The following is an 18,838-nucleotide window of genomic DNA, read 5'->3' as shown; positions in this document are numbered from 1 at the left end:
TTGGGGAAATGCCCAGGAGCTGAATTGCTGCATCATATGGTAATCCTATTTTTAATTTTTTGAGGAACTTCCATACTGTTTTCCACAGTGACTCTACCAGTTTGCATTTCCACCCACAGTGCATGAGGGTTCCTTTTTCTCCACATCCTCACCAACACTTGTTTCCTGTGTTTTTGATTTTGGCTATTAGGCCAGGAGTGAGGTGATAACTCACTACAGTTTTGAGTTGCATTTCTCTGATAGTGAGGTTCAGCATTTTTTCACATGTCTGTTGGAAACCTATACGCCTTCTTTGGAGGAGTATTTGTTCTTATCTTCTGCACATTTTCAATTGGATTATTCTTTTAATATTGTTGTATATGATCTTTATATTCTTTTGTTTTTAATAAATTAATTTTTATTGGTGTTCGATTTACCAACATACAGAATAACACCCAGTGCTCATCCCGTCATATATTCTTTATATATTTTGGATATTAGCCCTTTTTATTGAATATATCAGTTGCCAATATCTCCTCCCATTCATAGGTTGTCATTTTGTCTCATTGGTTATTCCCTTTGCTGTGCAGAAGCTTTCCATTTTGATGTAGTCCCAATAGTTTATTTTTACTTTTGTTTTCATTGCCTTAGAAGATATGTCTAGAAAAATACTGCTATAGCCAATGTTAGAGAAATTACTGCCTGTGCTCCCTTCTAGGATTTTTACAGGCCACACATTTAGGTCTTTAATCCATTTTCAGTTTATACTTGTGTATGGTGTAAGAAAGTGCTCCAGTTTTCCCAACACCATTTATTGAATAGATAGTCTTTGTCCCAATGAGTATTCTTTCCTGTCATAGATTGACCATATAATGATGAATTATTTCTGGGCTTTCTATTCCGTTCCACTGATACATGGGACTGTTTTTCTGCCTGTATCATTACTAGCAGCTTTGAAGTAGATCTTGAAATCTGGACTGTGGTACCTCCTCTGTTTTGCTGTTCTTCAAGATTGTTTTTGGCTATTCAAGGTCTTCTCTGGTCCCATACAAATTATAGGACTGTTTGTAGTAGTTTTGTGAAAAAAATTCTGTTGGTACTTTGCTAAGTATTGCATTAAATCTGTAGATTGCTTTGGGTTGTGTGGCCATTTAAAAAAATATTTGTTCTCTCAATCCAGGAGTATGGAACGTCTTTCCATTTCTTTGTGTCATCTTCAACTTCTTTCATCAATGTTTTCAGAGTATAGGTCTTTGACTTCCTCGGTTAAGTTTATTCCTGGGTATTTTATCATTTTGGGTGCAACTGTAAATGGGACTGTTTTCTTAATTTCTCTGTTATTTCATTATTAGTGTATAAGAATTTGACAGATTCCGGGAAGCCCGGGTAGCTCAGCGGTGTAGCGCTGCCTTCAGCCCAGGGCCTGATCCTGGGGACCGGGGATTGAGTCCCACGTCGAGCTTCCTGCATGTAGCCTGCTTCTCCCTCTGCCTGTATCTCTGCCCTCTCTCTCTCTCTCTCTCTCTCTCTCTCTGTGTGTGTGTGTGTGTCTCTCATGAATAAATAAATAAAATCTAAAAAAAAATAATTTGACGGATTCCTTTATACCAACTTTGTATCCTATAACTTTATTGAATTCATTTATCAGTTCTAGTAGATTTTTTGGTGGAATCTTTAGGGTTTTCTATATAGAGCATCATGTCATTTGCAAATAGTGTTAAGTTTCACTTCTTCCTTACCAATTTGGATACCTTTTATTTCTTTTTGTTGTCTGACTGCTATGGCTAGGACTTCCAGTACTATGTTGAATAGAAGTGATGAGAGTGGACATCCTTGTCTTGCTCCTGACCTTATGAGAAAAGCTCCCAGTTTTTCACCATTAAGTATGATGTTAGCTGTGGGGTTTTATATATGGCCTTTATTATGTTGAGGTATGTTCCCTCTGCACCTACTTTGTTGAGGGTTCTTATCATGAATGGATATATTTGCCGAAAGGTTTTTCTACATCTACTGAAATGTTCATATCATTTTCAGCCTTTCTCTTAACTGATGTGATGTATCATGTGGACTGATTTGCAAATATTGAACCACCCTGGCAACCCAGGAATAAATCCCACTTGGTTGTGTTGAATGATCTTTTTTTTTAATATATTGTTGGATTCAGTTTGTTAATATTTTGTTGAGCAATTCTACATCTATGTTCTTCAGAGATATTGGCCTGTAGTTCTCTTTTATTGCATTGTCTTTATCTGGTTTTGGTATCAGGATAATGCTGGTGTCACAGAATGAATTTGGAATGGATTTGGAAGTTTTCCTTTCTCTTCTATTTTTTGGAATAGTTTGAGAAGAGATAATAATAATAATGCATCTTTATTCTTCTTTTTCTAGCTCCTTTGGTATAAATTTAGCTCATTTGAGATTTTTCTAGCTTCTTGACGTAGACCTGTATTGCTATAAACTTCCCTCTCAGAATAGCTTTTGCTGTATCCAAAAGACTTGGGGCCATTGTATTTTCATTTTCATTTGTCTTTATGTGTTTTTTAAATTCCTCTTTGATTTCATGGGCGACCCATTCATTGGTTAGTGGCATGTTATTTAGCCTTCATGTATTTGTGCTCTTTCTAGATTTTTCTTGTGGTTGATTTCTAGTTTGTCTTATAATCAGAAAAGATATATGATAAGACTTCAATCTTTTTGATTTTGTTGAGACATGCTTTCTGGCCTAACATGTGACCCATTCCGGAGAATGTTCTGTATGTACTTGAAAATATGTATTCTGCTGCTTTAGGATAAAATGTTCTAAACATATCTGTTAGATCAATCTGGTCCAATGTGTCATACAAAGGCACTGTTTCCTTTTTGATTTTTTGTTTGATAGTCTATCCATTGATGTAAGAAGCATGTTAAAGTGCTCTACTATTATTGCTTTACTACTGATTACTTCATGTGTTTGGGTATTCCCATGTTGGATGCATAAATATTTACAATATTTACCTTCTTGTTGGATTATTCCTATTATGCTTATGTTGTCCTTCTCTGTTTCTTGTTATCATCTTTGTTTTAAAGTTTACTTTGATATAAGTATTGCTACTCTGGCTTTTCCCCTTACATTTGCATGATAACTGTTTTTCCATTTTTTTTTTACTTTCAATCTCCACATGTCTTTAGTCTGAAATGAGTCTCTTATAGGCAGCATGTTTTTTTTTTCCCCACCACCCTATGTCTTTTGATTGGAGCATTTCATCCATTTATATTCAAAGTAATTGCTAATAGTTTTGTACTTACTGCCATTTTGTTATTTGCTTCATAGTTGTTTTTGTATTTCTGTGTTCCTTTCTTCTCTTGCTCTCTTCTCTCATTGTTTGATGGCTTTCTTTCATGATATACTTGGACACCTTTTTTTTTTTTTAGTTTTTGCATTTCTTTTTTTTTTTAAAGATTTATTTATTGCAGAGAGGGAGCAAGTGAGTGGGGTGAAGGTCTCAGGGAGTGGCAGAGGGAGGAGAAGAGACTCTCAAGCAGACTCCCCACTGAGTGAGGAACTCAATGCAGGGCTTGAACTCACAACTCAGAGATTATGACCTGAGCAGAGACCAAGAGTCAGAACCAACTGAGCCACCCAGGTGCCCCTATTTTTTGCATTTCTGTTATTGGTTTTTGATTTGTAGTTACCGTTAGGTTTGTCTATAACATCTTATGTACAAAACAATGTGTATTAAGTTGATGGTTGCTTAAGTTTGAAACCATTTTAAAAGCCCTAAATTTTTACTCCACCATGCCCCATGTTCTAGGTATATGGTGCCATACTTTACATCCTTTGATTTTGTGAGTTGACTGATTTTTATAGATACACTTTAATGCTTTTGTGCTTCCTACTTCTCTTACTAATGCTTATGGTTTTTCTGTTCCACTCAGAAAGCTTCTTTTAACATTTCTTATATGGCTGCTTTAGTGATAATGAAATTTTTAAACTTTTGTTTGTCTGGGAAACTATATCCTCTTCTATTCCGAATATCTCCTCTTTTATTCTACCCTTGCTGGATAGAGTATTCTTGGTTGTGGGTTTTTTTGTCTCATTTCAGCACCTTAAATATATCATGCCACTTTCTTCTGGCCTGCAACGTTGTCTGCTGAAAAATCAGCTCAAAGCCTTACAGTGTTTCTCTTGTGTGTAATGGTTTTCTTTTATCTTGCTGCTTTTAAAATTTTATCACTACTTTTGCCATTTTAATTATTATGTGTCTTAATGAGCATCTGCTTGGGTTGATTTTGTTGGGAGCTCTCTCTGCCTGCCTCCTGGATCTGGACATGTTTCCTTTCCCAGATTCAGGAAGTTTTCAGCTATGATTTCTTCAAATAAACTTTCTGCCTCCTTTTCTCTCTTCTTTTTCTTCTGGGATCCCTATTATGTGAATGTTATTACACTAGATAATGTCACTGGATTCCCTTAATCTAGTCTTACTTTATTATTATTATTTTTTCTTTCTTGAGCTTGAGTGCTTTCCATTATTGTGTTTTCCAGGTAACTGAGTCATTCTTCTACTTCCTCTAGTCTACTGTTTATTCCTCCTACTGTGTTTTTAAAGATTTATAAATTTATTTGAGAGAGAGAGCATAACCAAGCACAGGTGGCAAAGGAGGGGCAAAGGGAGAGACAGACAAAAGCTCAAGTAGACTCCATGCTGACTGTAGAACCCAACATGGGGCCCATCTCAGCACTCTGAGATCACGACCTAAGCTGAAACCAAGAGTCATGCATTGAATTGATTGTGCCACCCAGGTACTCCCCCTCTAATGTATTTTTAATTTATGTTATTGAGTTCTTCATTTCTGATTGGTTCCTTTCTTTTTAAGATTTGAGGGGATGAGGGGTAGAGGGAGAGAGAGAATCTCCAACAGACTCCCCATTGAGCAAGGAGCCCAATGCAGAGCTTGATCCCATGACCCTGAGATCATGACCTGAGCTGAAATCAGGTCAGGCATTCATCTGAATGAGCCACCCAGGCACCCTATGATTGGTTCTTTTTTATATTTTCTATGTCTTTTTAGGGAGTCTCACTGAGATGAAGGTCCTGGTCTTTTCACAAGTGAGTATATTTATGATCATTACTTTAAATTCTCTATCTGGCATATTACTTATTTCCATTTCACTTAGCTCTCTTGCTGTGATTTTTACCCTGTTCTTTCATGAGGAACATATTCCTCTGTCTTCATTTTGTGTAACTCTCTGTGTCTGTTTCTATGTTAGGAAAGTCAGCGAGGTCACCTGCTCTTGAAAGTAGTGGCTTTATGAAGAAGAGGTCCTGTAATGCCCTGTAGTGCAATGTCTCCAGTTTACCAGAACTTGGCACTTCAAGGGGTGTCTCCTATGTGTGTTGTGTGCACCCTAATGTTTTGGCTGAGCATGTTTGCCTTCAGTCCTGTCATCTGCAGTTTCTCTCTTTGTTGCAGTAGGGTTTGGTCCTTATTTTATTAGTGGAACAGTCTGGTGCTGCTTTGGGGTTGAGTTTGGTCACAGCAGACATTTGCCTGAACTGTGGTCACAGTGATCTACAGGGTGCTTTCCCTGTGTTGTCCACTGAGTGGCTTTCACTGGTGGGCAGAGCCTGCAGTCAGACTAGATGTCTTCCTCCATCCCACTGCTGGGACCACAGTAGAGCTGATATTTGTGGTTACCTTCCCCCCTCCCTAGGGCAGAAATCACTTTGGATTCATACTGGACACTCTAGTGGCTATTTGCCCAATGACACATTTGTTGTGCTGCTTTGGGCTCTTGCCAAGCTAGGTGGGAGGGGTCAGGTATGCAGAAGAACATGGGTTCAGGGCATGCTCTTAGCAAACTAGATGAAGGGTGTTTGTGCTGTTCATGAAGGTGTTCATGTGTCTACACTGAGGTGCATGGGAGGGAAATTATGCCTGCTAGCTCCTTTGTTCTTGGAGAAGTCTCCCAAAGATCTCTGATCCTCCAGCACATGTTCTGAGATTAATAAATAATTCTCCTTTCTGCACAGTCGCTGCATTTTTCAAACTGCTGCTTCTATGTTGTATCTCAGCAGGGATGTCTGTTGTGCTGTTTCTTTAAGGGCAAGGCCTCAATTTCCTATCACCCTCTAGCTCTCTTTAAAGTTCTCGGTCTTAAGCCCCACTGACTTTGAGAACTCACAAAGTTAGCCCCTCTAGTTTTCAAATCCAAATTATAGGACTTCATCTTCCATATGTCGGTCCCTTATATCTGGGGTGCCTGATGTGGGGTCTGCTCTTTTCTTCTCTCCATGTTTGCAGTGCCCCTCCCTCCCTCCCAGAGACTATTTGGGGTCTATTTGGCTCCTGACTGAACCTCCACCCTTCCTACCATTTTCAAAGTGGCCTCTTCTCTTCACTTAGCAATGGAGAGTTTGTTTTGCTAGCCTTCTGGTCATTTTCTGTATTATTTACAATGATGTGGGTGTATTTAGGTATTTCCATAGGACAATGTGAGTCTAGGATCCTTCTACTCTGCCATCTTCCCCAGAAGTTAGAGTAGAGAAATTTAGGTTGCAAATCATTTTCTCTTCAAATTTTGAAAAAAGCTTCTTGATTGCATTCTAGTGTCATTATTGAAAAAAATCTAATGTTTTCTTCATCCTTTGTATTTGACCTGGTTTTTCTGTCTGGAAGATTTTAGACACCTCTCTTTGTCTCTCGTATTCTGAAATCCCATAACGGCATGCCTTGAAGCCAGATTCTAGGATTCATTATAATGGGCTCTTGGTTTGTTCTATCAACCTGGAAACTCATGTCCTTATTCTGAGAATTATTTCTTAGACAATTTCTCTCTTTTCTCTTTCTCTTTCTGAAATTACTACTTTTCAAATATTGGGCCTTTTGGACTACTCTATAATTTTATTTTTTTTCTTTTCCTATTTTTCACCTCTTTGTGGAAATGCCATCACACTTTTATCTCCAAATCTTGCTCACAGGTTATTTCTGCAATCATAATTTCCAAGAGGTCTTTGTGTGCTTTGAATATTATTTTTTTTAAATAGCATCCTGTCCTTAATTCATAAATGCAATATTTTTCTCTGCTTTTCTGAGGGCATGGGGTATTTTTGGAAGCTTTCTTCTGCTCTCTGGATTATATCTGTTTCTTCTAAGTTTCTTTTCTTGTGTTTGATTTATTCTCTTGGTTGTCCCTGCCTATTTCAGAGGAAGGAAACAGGGATGACTGGGGGTGGGGAGGGGAGTGGGGATTGCCAACTTGTACCCTCCCCTGTCAGGTGGCCTGACTGGGCCTATTCATTAGGGAACACCATCTTTGGTACTTTTAAGTTTTTCTCTTGGACTGATGAAATTCCACAGAAATGCCAGAGAAGCATCCAAAAACTATAGTGTATAAGCCCAGCTGTCAGTGCTTTGGGAGCACAGCATGCTGAGTGGCTTTCAAATCTCTCTGTTCGGCATGGAGATTTTAACTTAATGCCTCTGTTTTTAGTATCATGTCATGACCACTGCTGTGCTAGCTGTATATCTATTCACCTTCTCCAGAAAGCACATCGCTAGGCTTCCTCCCCTCAAGGGGAGGGGCACTTATATAGCACTAGATGGAGCTTTCAGCAATATGTTAGCCTCACCTTCACCACCATTATCAGCTGCACATGGTAAAGCCAGTTCTTGAGCCTCTCTGAGGTTTCGTGATACCAATTACATTACATCTTGGCTTCATACATTGTCTATGTTTTGTTTTTCTCAGGGCTTCAACATCAGTCACCACTAGATTCATTTTATTTCCATACTCCAAGTTTCTACCCCTTTGGTTCTTCTATCCTTATTTTTGCACCTTTATAACTCCTTGCTCTGTTAATGTCCAGGCTCTGTTAATGCCTTTTTTTGAAAGGTTTAGGGAGGAAGGGAGACAAATCGTATGTTTACCCTCCAATCTTTAACTAGACCACCCTATGGATTTCCCTATGGCATTAAAAAAAGATCAAGTTTCTAGCAGCTTCAGGGGTCATAAGAATAGGTGACTATAGCAGCTCTTCTCTATGTTGAACCTAAGGGAATGTAAACTGTCTGAAGTTTTATAATCACCTGTAAGCACAACTAAAGCCTTCCCTTAGTTCTACAATAGACAACCATCAAAAGGAGAAAAATAATTTCCAAGCCTAGAAGGAATCACTCATTTCTCTGGATAAAGAAGAACTTCAGAAAATATAATAAATATTCAGATTCTATTATAAAAAGAAATTCCCATATAATTAAACTGTGCTCCCAGAAATCTGGTTTGTGAGGAAGAGAGGCTTACGTAAGAGGACAGGGGTCTCTAGAGGGAAACTTCAGTGTAACGTAATGATTATTCTTGTCATTGGTTATTAGGTACTCTCAAAAGACATGGAATTAAAGTGGCTTCCATTTAGCCAGTATGCCAGGACAGATACAAAGAGCGTTGTAGAACGACATCTGAAAATCTCACCTCTGTGGCATTCCAGCTGTACGCATCCCTTCTCTCTGAAATTGCCATTTTCACATGAATAGACACAGACATTCTGCCCAACATTGCATGTCTAACTCATTACTGCAGGATGAGTGATACTGTGTGATCCCTCCCTGGGGTTGAGAGCTAGAATAGAGGACTTCTCAAAATTTGCTACATTCCAATGAAGTTCTGTATCCCTAGGTCTCACAAATATTAAACCCCAAGGTAATGCTGATGCTGAAGGGGAAACAAATTATTATAGCGCTGGGATTTTTAATGCTATCTGCAGGTTGCAACTGTTGACTATGCAGGGCATCATGGAATCTTCCTTTATGTTATATATATATTAAAAAAAGGGTTAAGTTTTTGGATACATTGATCTGAACTCTCCTCTTTGACCCTGTTCTAAGTCTTTCCAAATCTCTACTATATACTGTTATGACACTCATTTTCCTTAAAACTTGTTTTCATTATACTTCTTTATTTACAACCATCAGGATCATCTCTGATCATATGAAATCTAAATGCACCTGTCTAGCTTTTAAGACCTTTCCTAACCTTAGACTCCAGGTAGGAGTCCAGGTTGTTCTCACTGTCCCAGGTCCTCATTCACTGCTGTTCTATATAGTTCCCTTTACCTGGGATTCCCTTTCATTCGGTTTCATGTATTTAACATGGTAGTTGTGCCAGGTACAGGGAAATAAGGCAAAGTCCCCGTCATTTAGAAACTCAAAGTCTAGTGGGAGAGAAAAATAAAGGACTGAGTTTGTACGGTGTCTAAGTAGAGGGTACCGAGCAAGTACACAGGGGTGGAGTAGGAGGTATATAAGTTCTGTTTTGAGAGCAAGGAAGTTTTCCCAGAGCAAGTGCTGTCGAAGCAGTGACCAAACAAATGAGAAGAGCCAGCTAGAAGAAAGAAGATGGGTACTATGGGATGGGTGAGGAGACTTGTCTCTTCAGAGAGAATATCCTCTACCATTAAATCTACTGTAAAGATCTCATTCAAATCTTATCTCCTCTGAGGCTTATTTACCAGTCTCTTGTCAAATACCATGAAAAGGACAGCCATCTTTCCTGTCTTGTTTTTTTCTCCACTGGTGAGGGCCCCTTGGGGCTCTCTTTACTTTGGTTTCTGGCGGCCAGCTGATTGCAAAATGGAGTTAGGGAGAGGAGACACTGTACTTTTAAGCATGAACTTAATTTCTACTCTTCAGTCAGGGTCACCAGAGACTTCAAGTTGGATATATGGGCACAAACCTAGGGTGGAGATTAATTTTTTTTTTTTGCTTTTCATTATTATTATTTTTTTAATGAAAACCTCCCTGGGAGGAGTATCCCTGGGAGGGTGGGATTTGGGTATCCCTGGGTACCTTAGTCAAATCCAAATTTATGTCCGATCCATAATAGCTCTCATTCTTCAAGCTCTGTTTGAGATAGAAACCTATAAATAAAATATTCATTAGTCCTCTAATGTCTTCTACTTCCTTAAGTTCTGCATTATCACACTCCTTCTCATTAAACACAGCTGCTGTGCAGCTGTTGGTAGCTTTCATAGGAGGTCAAGGCTAGCCTGTGGCCTGAAACAAAGAACAGCTCTTCATCGTATATTCACTACATGGTGGTGCGTGCAGAACTCAAGTTTGCAAGGGAGGACTGTAGAAAATACCCAAAGTGCAGTTGAAGAAGGGAAGCAGAGGCCTTTTGCAGGCTTCCTCTCATGTGGCAAATAATTGATTCTAAAAAGGGCAAATCCACTTTACATCAAGAAAACCTAAATAAAACAAAGAAACCAACCTCATTTTCTTATTTGGAACACGAAATCAATTTCATTGTGTTTCAAGATACTTATCCTCTGCTCAAACTTGAGGAACTGGGTTGTTGCTCTTCTAAAGCTATTTGTTACATCTGCCATTTGATAGAGAATCAATCAAGGCCATGGAAAGAAGTTTATAATGCGAAAAATGCTGCACAGATCCACTGCTGAGTGCAGACCCATGTTCATCAGCTGCACAAGCTCATTACGCTTGAGATTAGAGGCTTTTTTGTTAGAATTTGGTGGTGTTCATTCATCTTGACATTGTAAACACATGGCTGAAAATTCCACTGTTTCTCTGAGATGTCCTAATAATTATGTATCCATTAATTTGTTTAGAAAAATTGGCCCTACTGAGTAAGCTATTATCAGCCTGTTCAAGAAAGTTACTGTGTGGTTCTCCCTAATTTCAAATGCAAAAGTTAGATGGTCATGTGTATAGGTTTGAAGTAACACATGCAAAAATATGTTGCATAAGCCAGAGTTTTGCCAAGCCCTTCTCTAGCTTGCAAGGTATAAACAATGGAAACTCAAGGACCAACTGTTGGTTAGAATAATTGGGACGTCTGCTTTCCACAGTTCTAATTCAGGTTTCTCTTTAGCATTAGCGTCTTAATTTATATAACTATTATAGTATCATTACTTACCTTCTCAGTGATATTAATTGGCAGTCTTGAATTTTGAAATCTTTTCCTATCATTTGCTTTTCTTTATTTCCTTAAATAAATAGGCTGATTCGATTCCTAGTTCCTAGGTACATCCAGGTTCACTTAACTTTTAACTTTTTTTTTTTTTTATGATAGTCACAGAGAGAGAGAGAGAGAGAGAGAGAGAGAGAGAGAGAGAGGGGCAGAGACACAGGCAGAGGGAGAAGCAGGCTCCATGCACCGGGAGCCCGACGTGGGAATCGATCCCGGGTCTCCAGGATCGCGCCCTGGGCCAAAGGCAGGCGCCAAACCGCTGCACCACCCAGGGATCCCCTCACTTAACTTTTAAGTCTCTTTTCTATCACTTCTACACTTTGATATGTTACCTATTTTCAAGATAAGCCCAAATATCCTCAGGAAATACCATGGAATTGTCTTTCATCCCTCTATTCATATTTAATCGTTTACTCTTCCTAAATCCCTGGCAACCTATTTCCCCTTCTGTATATGTATCATTTTACATCTTGCCTTATGGTTTTAGTCTTCATGTCTTATTTTTTTTTCATGTCTTATTTACATAATAGACATTATTAGCCTCCTGAAGAGTCACATAATAGCCTCCTGAAGAGTCACACTATGTAACATGTATCTTTACATTATCACAGTGTCTTTTAAAGCCTTTTCCATCTACTAAATTAGCAATTTAAATTTGAATAAATGATGAACAGTAAAAGTAGAAGAGTCTCTTTTAGAGGCAAATATAAGGCGAGCACCCAATGGGGGTTCCTGTTATTCTACTTAAATTTATTAATTCCCATTTTTTAGTTTTTTTCACTAGCTTAAGCATGATGCCCTTCAACTGGTCTTTCATAGTCCCTAGAGAACCAGCACAAGGAAATATTTAACTTGCCGTTCTTGACGGGTTTGTTCCTCAGTAGTTTCCATGGCACATTCCAGAGAATTCTGGAGAGACTGCAGCTGATTCAAGGTCTCCTTCAATAAAAATCGAGTTACAAATTGTTCCAAATTGGAGGCCTCTTGGTAGTCCTAAGGATGACAAAGCAAAGGCAATTAGAAGTATGGTAAGGAAAAATATCCAGGAATGGCTTTCCCCGTGTACCCATCGATCTCAGATTAGTCTTTGAGGAGAAACCAGGAAGAGAGAGGACATGTTGACCTTGGAGGCTGGGGCAGAACTCTACCCACTCACCAGAAGTTGAATATAAGAGCTGCAGAGATAATGGGAATCTCTAGCTCCTCTCCCATCATACCTGCCTCAGTATTAGGACAAAACCCACTAGTTATGGAACAGACATCTATAGAGAAGGAAAAGAATATTATCTGGGGGGAAATAAAAGGTTAGAAGGTGACTAACTCAGAGTTTGTTCTGTGCTTCAGTAATGACCATGACATCATGTATTTTCTCTCTTGTCAACTAAATGCAGTCATGTTTCAGCAATTGGCTTAGTTCCCTCTTGATGTATTTATTATGCCCAATCTGTATTATACTGAAGCCAAAGGATATTATGTGTAGTTATCCCAAAATTCAGAAAAGTTAGGCATGGAATGTTTAAACAGTTTATTAAATCTGCTCATGTCCCTCCCTCAGGAACCCACCTGAGGCCCATTTGCATCCAAGTCAGCCACAAAAGCACCATTCCTTCAAAGACCCAACGTCTACCTGGAGATCATCGCGTACACAATAGTCATACTCACCAACTTTAATCTCAGGAGACAGGTGGGCTGTGCATGGTGCCACCTGCTGTTTTTGTCTTCTACAGTCTCAAGGAGAACCAAGAAAGAAGCAAAAATCAGGTTGGCAGGGACCAGAACCACTCTTTCGGGTCATGAGCCCAGCCAGCTAAACCTGATTTTTTAGAGTATCAGGTGGGAAGGATAAATACAAGTTCAGCTGAGAAATAGATGGATCTAGCTCTGTCCCTAAGTGATTTTTATAGAGGTGAAAATATAAAACTGAAAGGGGTAACAGTGACAAGATAATGCTGGGAGTCATGATGCGCTGGGGAGTCTCAGGTCATGGTTGTAAACCCAAAAAACAAAGACATGATTAGTCAATCTTTCTGGGTCTCTGCTCTCTAATTTACAAATCGGACTATAACTCGGGCATACCTTCCAACTCAAAAAAATACTCTGTGCGCCTCTTCACCCTAAATTAGGACATAATGAATCATGGCCTCCTGGCAAAGGTTACTTTGGAGTTGTTCTTCTGATGGCTCAATCACCTAATGCCACAGAAATCCTCCTTTCATTCCTATTTTGAAATCATAAAATGTTTCAATCATCAGTTTCTCTTTAAGCCCGTTCTCGTAGGTGAACACAGGGAATTCTCATATCTAATGATCTGATTTAAAACTTAAACATTTTAGTGCTTTTAAACTCCACCTAAGAAACTAACCATAGACCAAAACATTACATGCTTGTAGTAACCTAAGGATTTCCGTAAGTTAATTCAAGGTACAAATACACGAAATATTTAATTTTACCAAATTGCTTGTTAGTCAATAGCAATAAAAACTTCAGAAAGTTACTCAATTGTGTTTTTAAATTGAGAAAAGTTTTCTCTTGAAAAGAAAATGTGGTCTAAAAAAAGGTGTGCTTGATGTTTCTGCAGTCATTTGCATTTTGTGAAAGCATATATTTTAAATAGAACTTATTTAAAAAATAAAATAAATACAGAGGACGATCATCATATGGTTTCACTCATAGGTGGAATATAAGGAATAGTGAAAGGGATTTTTTTAAAAAAAAGATTTAATTTATTTATTCATGAGAGACACAGAGAGAGGCAGAGACACAGGCAGAGGGAGAAGCAGGCTCCATGCAGGGAGCCCAATGTGGGACTCGATCCTGGGACTCCCGGATCATGCTCTGAGCCAAAAGTAGATAGACGCTCAACCACTGAGCCACCCAGGCGATTCAGTAAAAGGGATTATAAGGGAAAGGAGGGGGACTGAGTGGGAAAAATTAGAGGGAGACAAACCATGAGAGACCCCTAACTCTGGAAAATAAACAAAGGGTTGCAGAAGGGGAGGAGAGTGGGGAGATGGAGTAACTGGGTGACGGGCACTGGGTGTTAGAGTATATGCTGGCAAACGGATTTAAATTTTAAAAATGTGAAAAAATAAAATAGATAAAACAAAATTTATTAAAACGCCAAAACAACAGATTGGTGTAGTCAGAGATTATGCCAATTACATTTGCATCTCAGTATACACGGACACTAAAGCAAATGATAAAATTTTATACCTGTTTGTAGACAGCTTGGAAAGCGAAGAGAGCATACGTTCACGGAGCAGTGCATTATCACATTAGCCTCGCTGTTTTCTCAGTTAATTGTTAATTATTTGTCATGTCAGAACTATAGAACTAACGGCTTCTTTTTGCAATTAGGTTTTAGTTTTTTAGACTCAAAGGTCATGCCTTCTATTTCTGTGTGCCTCATGGTGCCCACACCAGCTGCTCACTCAATACCTGATTGCAGAGAAACTCCTAAGTCTGAACATGCACTGGGCTAGCTAGTGTGGTCTTACATATGAAGATTTTGGTGATGCCAAAGTTCAATATTTAAGGGCAGTTAAAATCCAACAACTGGCTACTCCATAGCAGCAAATTAAGAAGTGGTTCTTAGACTTCTCTCCCCTACTCTGATGAGACTTTGCTAACCTCATTAGTGACTCTTCAGATAATACTAAGAGGTATCCAACAGCACTGGACACAATCGCTGATGCTTGGACACTGAGAGGGGTGGCAGGTGGATTTATGGTTTTGGAGTATTTAGTTTTTTGAGTCAATATGAAGATTGGCTGTTATGTGCTACCCCTTGATCATAAGGAGAAAAAAAGAGCTTGTTTTCTATTGTTTATCCTTCCAGACTCCGTTCATGGCACCATCTCTGTAGAGCCTCTCCTTTCCTTGAACCAACATTTTGCTTCATGAGATTAGGGCATTTCTTTTCCCTTCTGTGTGCTCCTAGCCAGTGTGTAGAATCTATTATTGCATATTGTAATCTGCCGTCTACTTGCCCGTCTCCCTCATCCTAGGCCAGCTCTTTAAAGGTAGGAAATCTATCTTATCATCGTCTCTGCCTCCAGGATGCTCAGAACAAAGCTGGGCCCCATAAATGGAGCATCAGCCCCATAAATGCTTAAACGGTATGTGAGCAGCAGGAGACTACCTGCAGATCTGGGCACCAGAGGGCATGGCTGAGCCCTGGAAACTGCTCCTGCCCTTCCCCAGGCGCCAGCTGCCTCCCCCTGCCTCTAGCCCTTGATGGCAGCCACTGTTGTCCAGCTTGCCTGGTTGTGTGGGCTCTGCAATAAATGGAAATAAAGCTTTGTTCTTAACAGACTGTTCGTCCTCATTTCATTTTCTGGCCCATTTGTTAGTCTTCTTCCCTTCCCTTAATCTGAATCCCAAGGTTTAGGATGGCAGACCCAGGTGGCATGATGCCAATCTTCCTTTCCTTCTCTCAGATGTGCAGCAGATGTTCCTTTGGAAGGCAGTGGCAAAAGAAGCAGATGGAAGATTAAATAGATAACAAGCTGGAAAATGTCAGGGCCTGGCCCTTTCTATTCTCAACAAATGTGTTGGTTCTGCAGGTACAAAAAGGGATCTTTGCGTGCTGAACTCCCCAAAGACTGATATGTTGGCTTAAAACACATGCTCCTGTAAGCAAAATCCAGAATCTGAGAGACTAGCGGAAAGAACATCCGCTGGTCTAGTGAAGCAGTCAAAAACCCTACAGACGGTACCTGATATCCTGATCCTGCCACTTTTTCCAAAAACAGTTTAGTCCTTTACGTCCATTAGAAAGGATATGGGCAAATGAAGCCTAATAATACGTTCCCCAGATCCCAATAACGTTCATCCATGTCACTGATAACTGTCAGTTCAATTCATCTTTAAGCGCAAGTTGTTAACTCGCATTAATATTTCCATTTGTGTCTCTGGAAAGCCAGAGTGTGACCATTTCGATCTGCCTATTTCTTTTGCGCGGAGCTGGAACAGGGTGAGGATTCATTCAAATCAAGAGCCAGCATTAGAAGCAGAGTTCCTTGAAAATGGGGTTTCTTGGGGGACTGTCTGAGCATCTTCACTGTCCGATCATTTCTCAAGAAGCAAGCTCCTGCCCATCCGCGTAATGGAAGAGGAGAGATCCCGGCTGCTAAACCACTATGAGTCATCGGAGTTAATCAGCAAAATCATAGCATCAGTCTTCCCTGTTTGTATTTGCCCCACTTGAAAATTAATCAAGTCTGTGACATCCAGTCTCAGCGCCTTCTTGTTTACGAGATCAGATGCAATCACACTTAGCAGGGGGCACTGCTTCTGACAGTTGCTTGATCCAAGCCCCTGCAGCCTTCCCTGTTCCCAAGGGAGACAGCTGTGCTGGCTCTGAGACCAGGGGAAAATTCACTTTTACAAAGATAAGGTTATCTTTCTTTCTCCTCTTCCCCAAACTGTTGGCTTTTAAAAAATAATAACTGGCTTACATGCTTTATCTACATCCTACTTTTGTAAACATTCTTAGACATTCATTTTTATTTATTTAAATTTTTTTTTAGACTTTCATTTTAAATGACTTTTCTTTTAAACTGGGAGAACACTAGATCAATTTTAAGCCTTAAAAAAAACTGGTCCTTAATTCAGAGGTTAGACTTTGCTAACCTCATTAGTGACTCTTCAGATAATATTAAGAGGTATCCAACAGCACTGGACACAATCGCTGATGCTTGGACACTGAGAGGGGTGGCGTGTGGGTTTACGGTTTTGGAGTATTTAGTTTTTTGAGTCAATATGAAGATTGGCTGTTATGTGCTACCCCTTGATCATAAGGGGAAAAAAACTGGTCCTTAATCCAAAACTCAAACTATTGAAAAAATAGACTGAGGTTAATTCCAGATAGATAGTTAGAAATTTTAGATAGCAGCACAAGAGATTAACATATTTTTCACACTGCAGAGCCCCAAGGATTAAAGGAAATATAAATTTTTCAGGCTAGTGAAAGAGAAAACAAGGCTACAGTTTTAGAATAAAATGTTATTAAATTACCAATAAACTAATTTCTAAGCCCTGTGTTGACCTATTCTGTAGTTCGAAATCAGAAAATATTTTAGAGAGGAGTTCTATTATTAAAGATCTTTACATTGACGAACTCCATTGTAGAGGGCTCATCCCAGAGTCATCAAAGATTGATCTCTTTTTTTTAAGATTTTATTTATTTATTCATGAGGCACACACACACACACACACACACACACACACACACACAGAGGCAGAGACACAGGCAGAGGGAGAAGCAGGCTCCATGCAGGGAGCCCGATGCGGGACTCGATCCCAGGTCTCCAGGATCACGCCCTGGGCCGAAGGCAGGCGCCAAACCGCTAAGCCACCCAGGGATCCCAAAGATTGATCTCATGTAGGCTTCTTTCCTCTGGCTCCTTCTACTGCTATTTCATACCAGGAGACTCTAACAAGAACATATGGCCCCTTAAATGTCTTTTCCCAAAGAATAATCCCATTCTGCTTGGAAGTAATCCTCAAACAAGTAGAATTTTGGTTAAAAAAAAAATACCTGGATTCAAATGTGGAAACATAAACAGAGTCAGCCCAAATTTGAGGGTTAATAGGTAAAAGATGAAGACTTGGGTCCCATTCATCACATCTAATAACACAGGGTGGTAATTAAGAATCTGGGTTTGAAGACAGTTACACATAAGTCCTAATCAGTGTTTATGCCACTCAACAGCAGTGTGAGCCTGGGGAAGTACTGGACCTCAGTCCCCGTTTTCCTAACTATAGATAATAATAGTGCCAAGCTCATAAACTTGTGAGGATTGAATGAAATATAGCCTGTAAAGCACATGGTAAGGTGTCTAGCTTCTAGTTTCCGATAAATGTTCATCATTGCTATCTGTCCATTGGAGGAACAATGTTACAGAGTGTAATGAACAGATAACTGGCTGAAAATTCACAAGCCTGAGATTGAATGTTGCGAGAATAGTTCACTTCAGAATTTTGCTAGAATCTATGTCAGTGTTCAGTGTATAGCAGGATCTTCACAAATATTAAACTTTCACAAATATTAAACTTCATAAATATTAAGCTACAAAAGAGTTCCTTCTATATGTACTTGGTTTTTCAAAAAAGATTTATTTATTTATTTGAGAGAGAGAGTACAGTGGGCGGGGCAGCGGGAGAAGGAGAGAGAAACCCATGCAGACTCTGCATTGAGCACAGAGCCTGATATGGCGCTTGATCTCACAACCCTGAGATGAGACCTGAGCCGAAACCAAGAGTCAGACACTTGGTTGCACCAAGTGCACCACCCAGGCACGCCTTTATATATTTTGTACTGCACATCTCCTACCCTGCTTGTTCAGAAGTGTATACCTTTTATACACCTATTTCTTACTATATTGAAGCTGTGACCCATGGAATTAAGTCTTTGAGAAGGTCAGGTAAAAATCCAGAGTTCAACTGCGAAAGTAATTAGAAAGTGTTTCTATTCTTGTTTCTCATCCAGGATAGTACAGGGGCCCCAATATACCTATCTAAGCAACACTTCCTGCATTCCTCTTTATCATTTCTGAATCCTACAAGCTGTATCCTCTTCCAGGGCATTTCATTTTCCAGAACGTTTTCAAAATTACTTCTCAACCTGTAGTCTGATTTTACTTCCTTTTCCTCTTTTCTCTCCCATATCTTCATATGTATACTGGCTAAGATTTCTTCCCTTCTCCTCAAGCCACTGTAATTCCGCTTCCATTCATCAAGGCCAATTTCCTTATTCTGCATCACAGAATTGTAGAAACCAGAAACAACAACAACAATAACAACAACAACAAAAACAAAACAAAACAACAACAGGATCTGGAGAAGATGGCCATGTTGGTGGTATAGCTTTTGAAACTCTTGGAATCCTCT

At 39.4% G+C, this 18,838-nt stretch overlaps 1 protein-coding gene across 1 annotated transcript in view; it reads right to left on the bottom strand.

The window, feature by feature from the left end:
- The window catches only part of NECAB1 (N-terminal EF-hand calcium binding protein 1), a 182,521-nt gene that overhangs the window by 33,122 nt on the left and 130,561 nt on the right, over positions 1-18,838 (bottom strand). The window contains exon 6 of the mRNA XM_055303295.1: positions 11,802-11,938. Coding sequence (XP_055159270.1) covers positions 11,802-11,938 — 137 coding nt within the window. The remainder of the gene's footprint in view (positions 1-11,801; positions 11,939-18,838) is intronic.

The sequence above is a fragment of the Nyctereutes procyonoides genome, unplaced genomic scaffold, assembly GCF_905146905.1.
Source record: "Nyctereutes procyonoides isolate TBG_1078 unplaced genomic scaffold, NYPRO_anot_genome, whole genome shotgun sequence".
Lineage (NCBI taxonomy): Eukaryota > Metazoa > Chordata > Mammalia > Carnivora > Canidae > Nyctereutes > Nyctereutes procyonoides.
The sequence above is the reverse complement of the archived record's forward strand: the minus strand, read 5'-3'. Positions and strand labels throughout refer to the sequence as shown.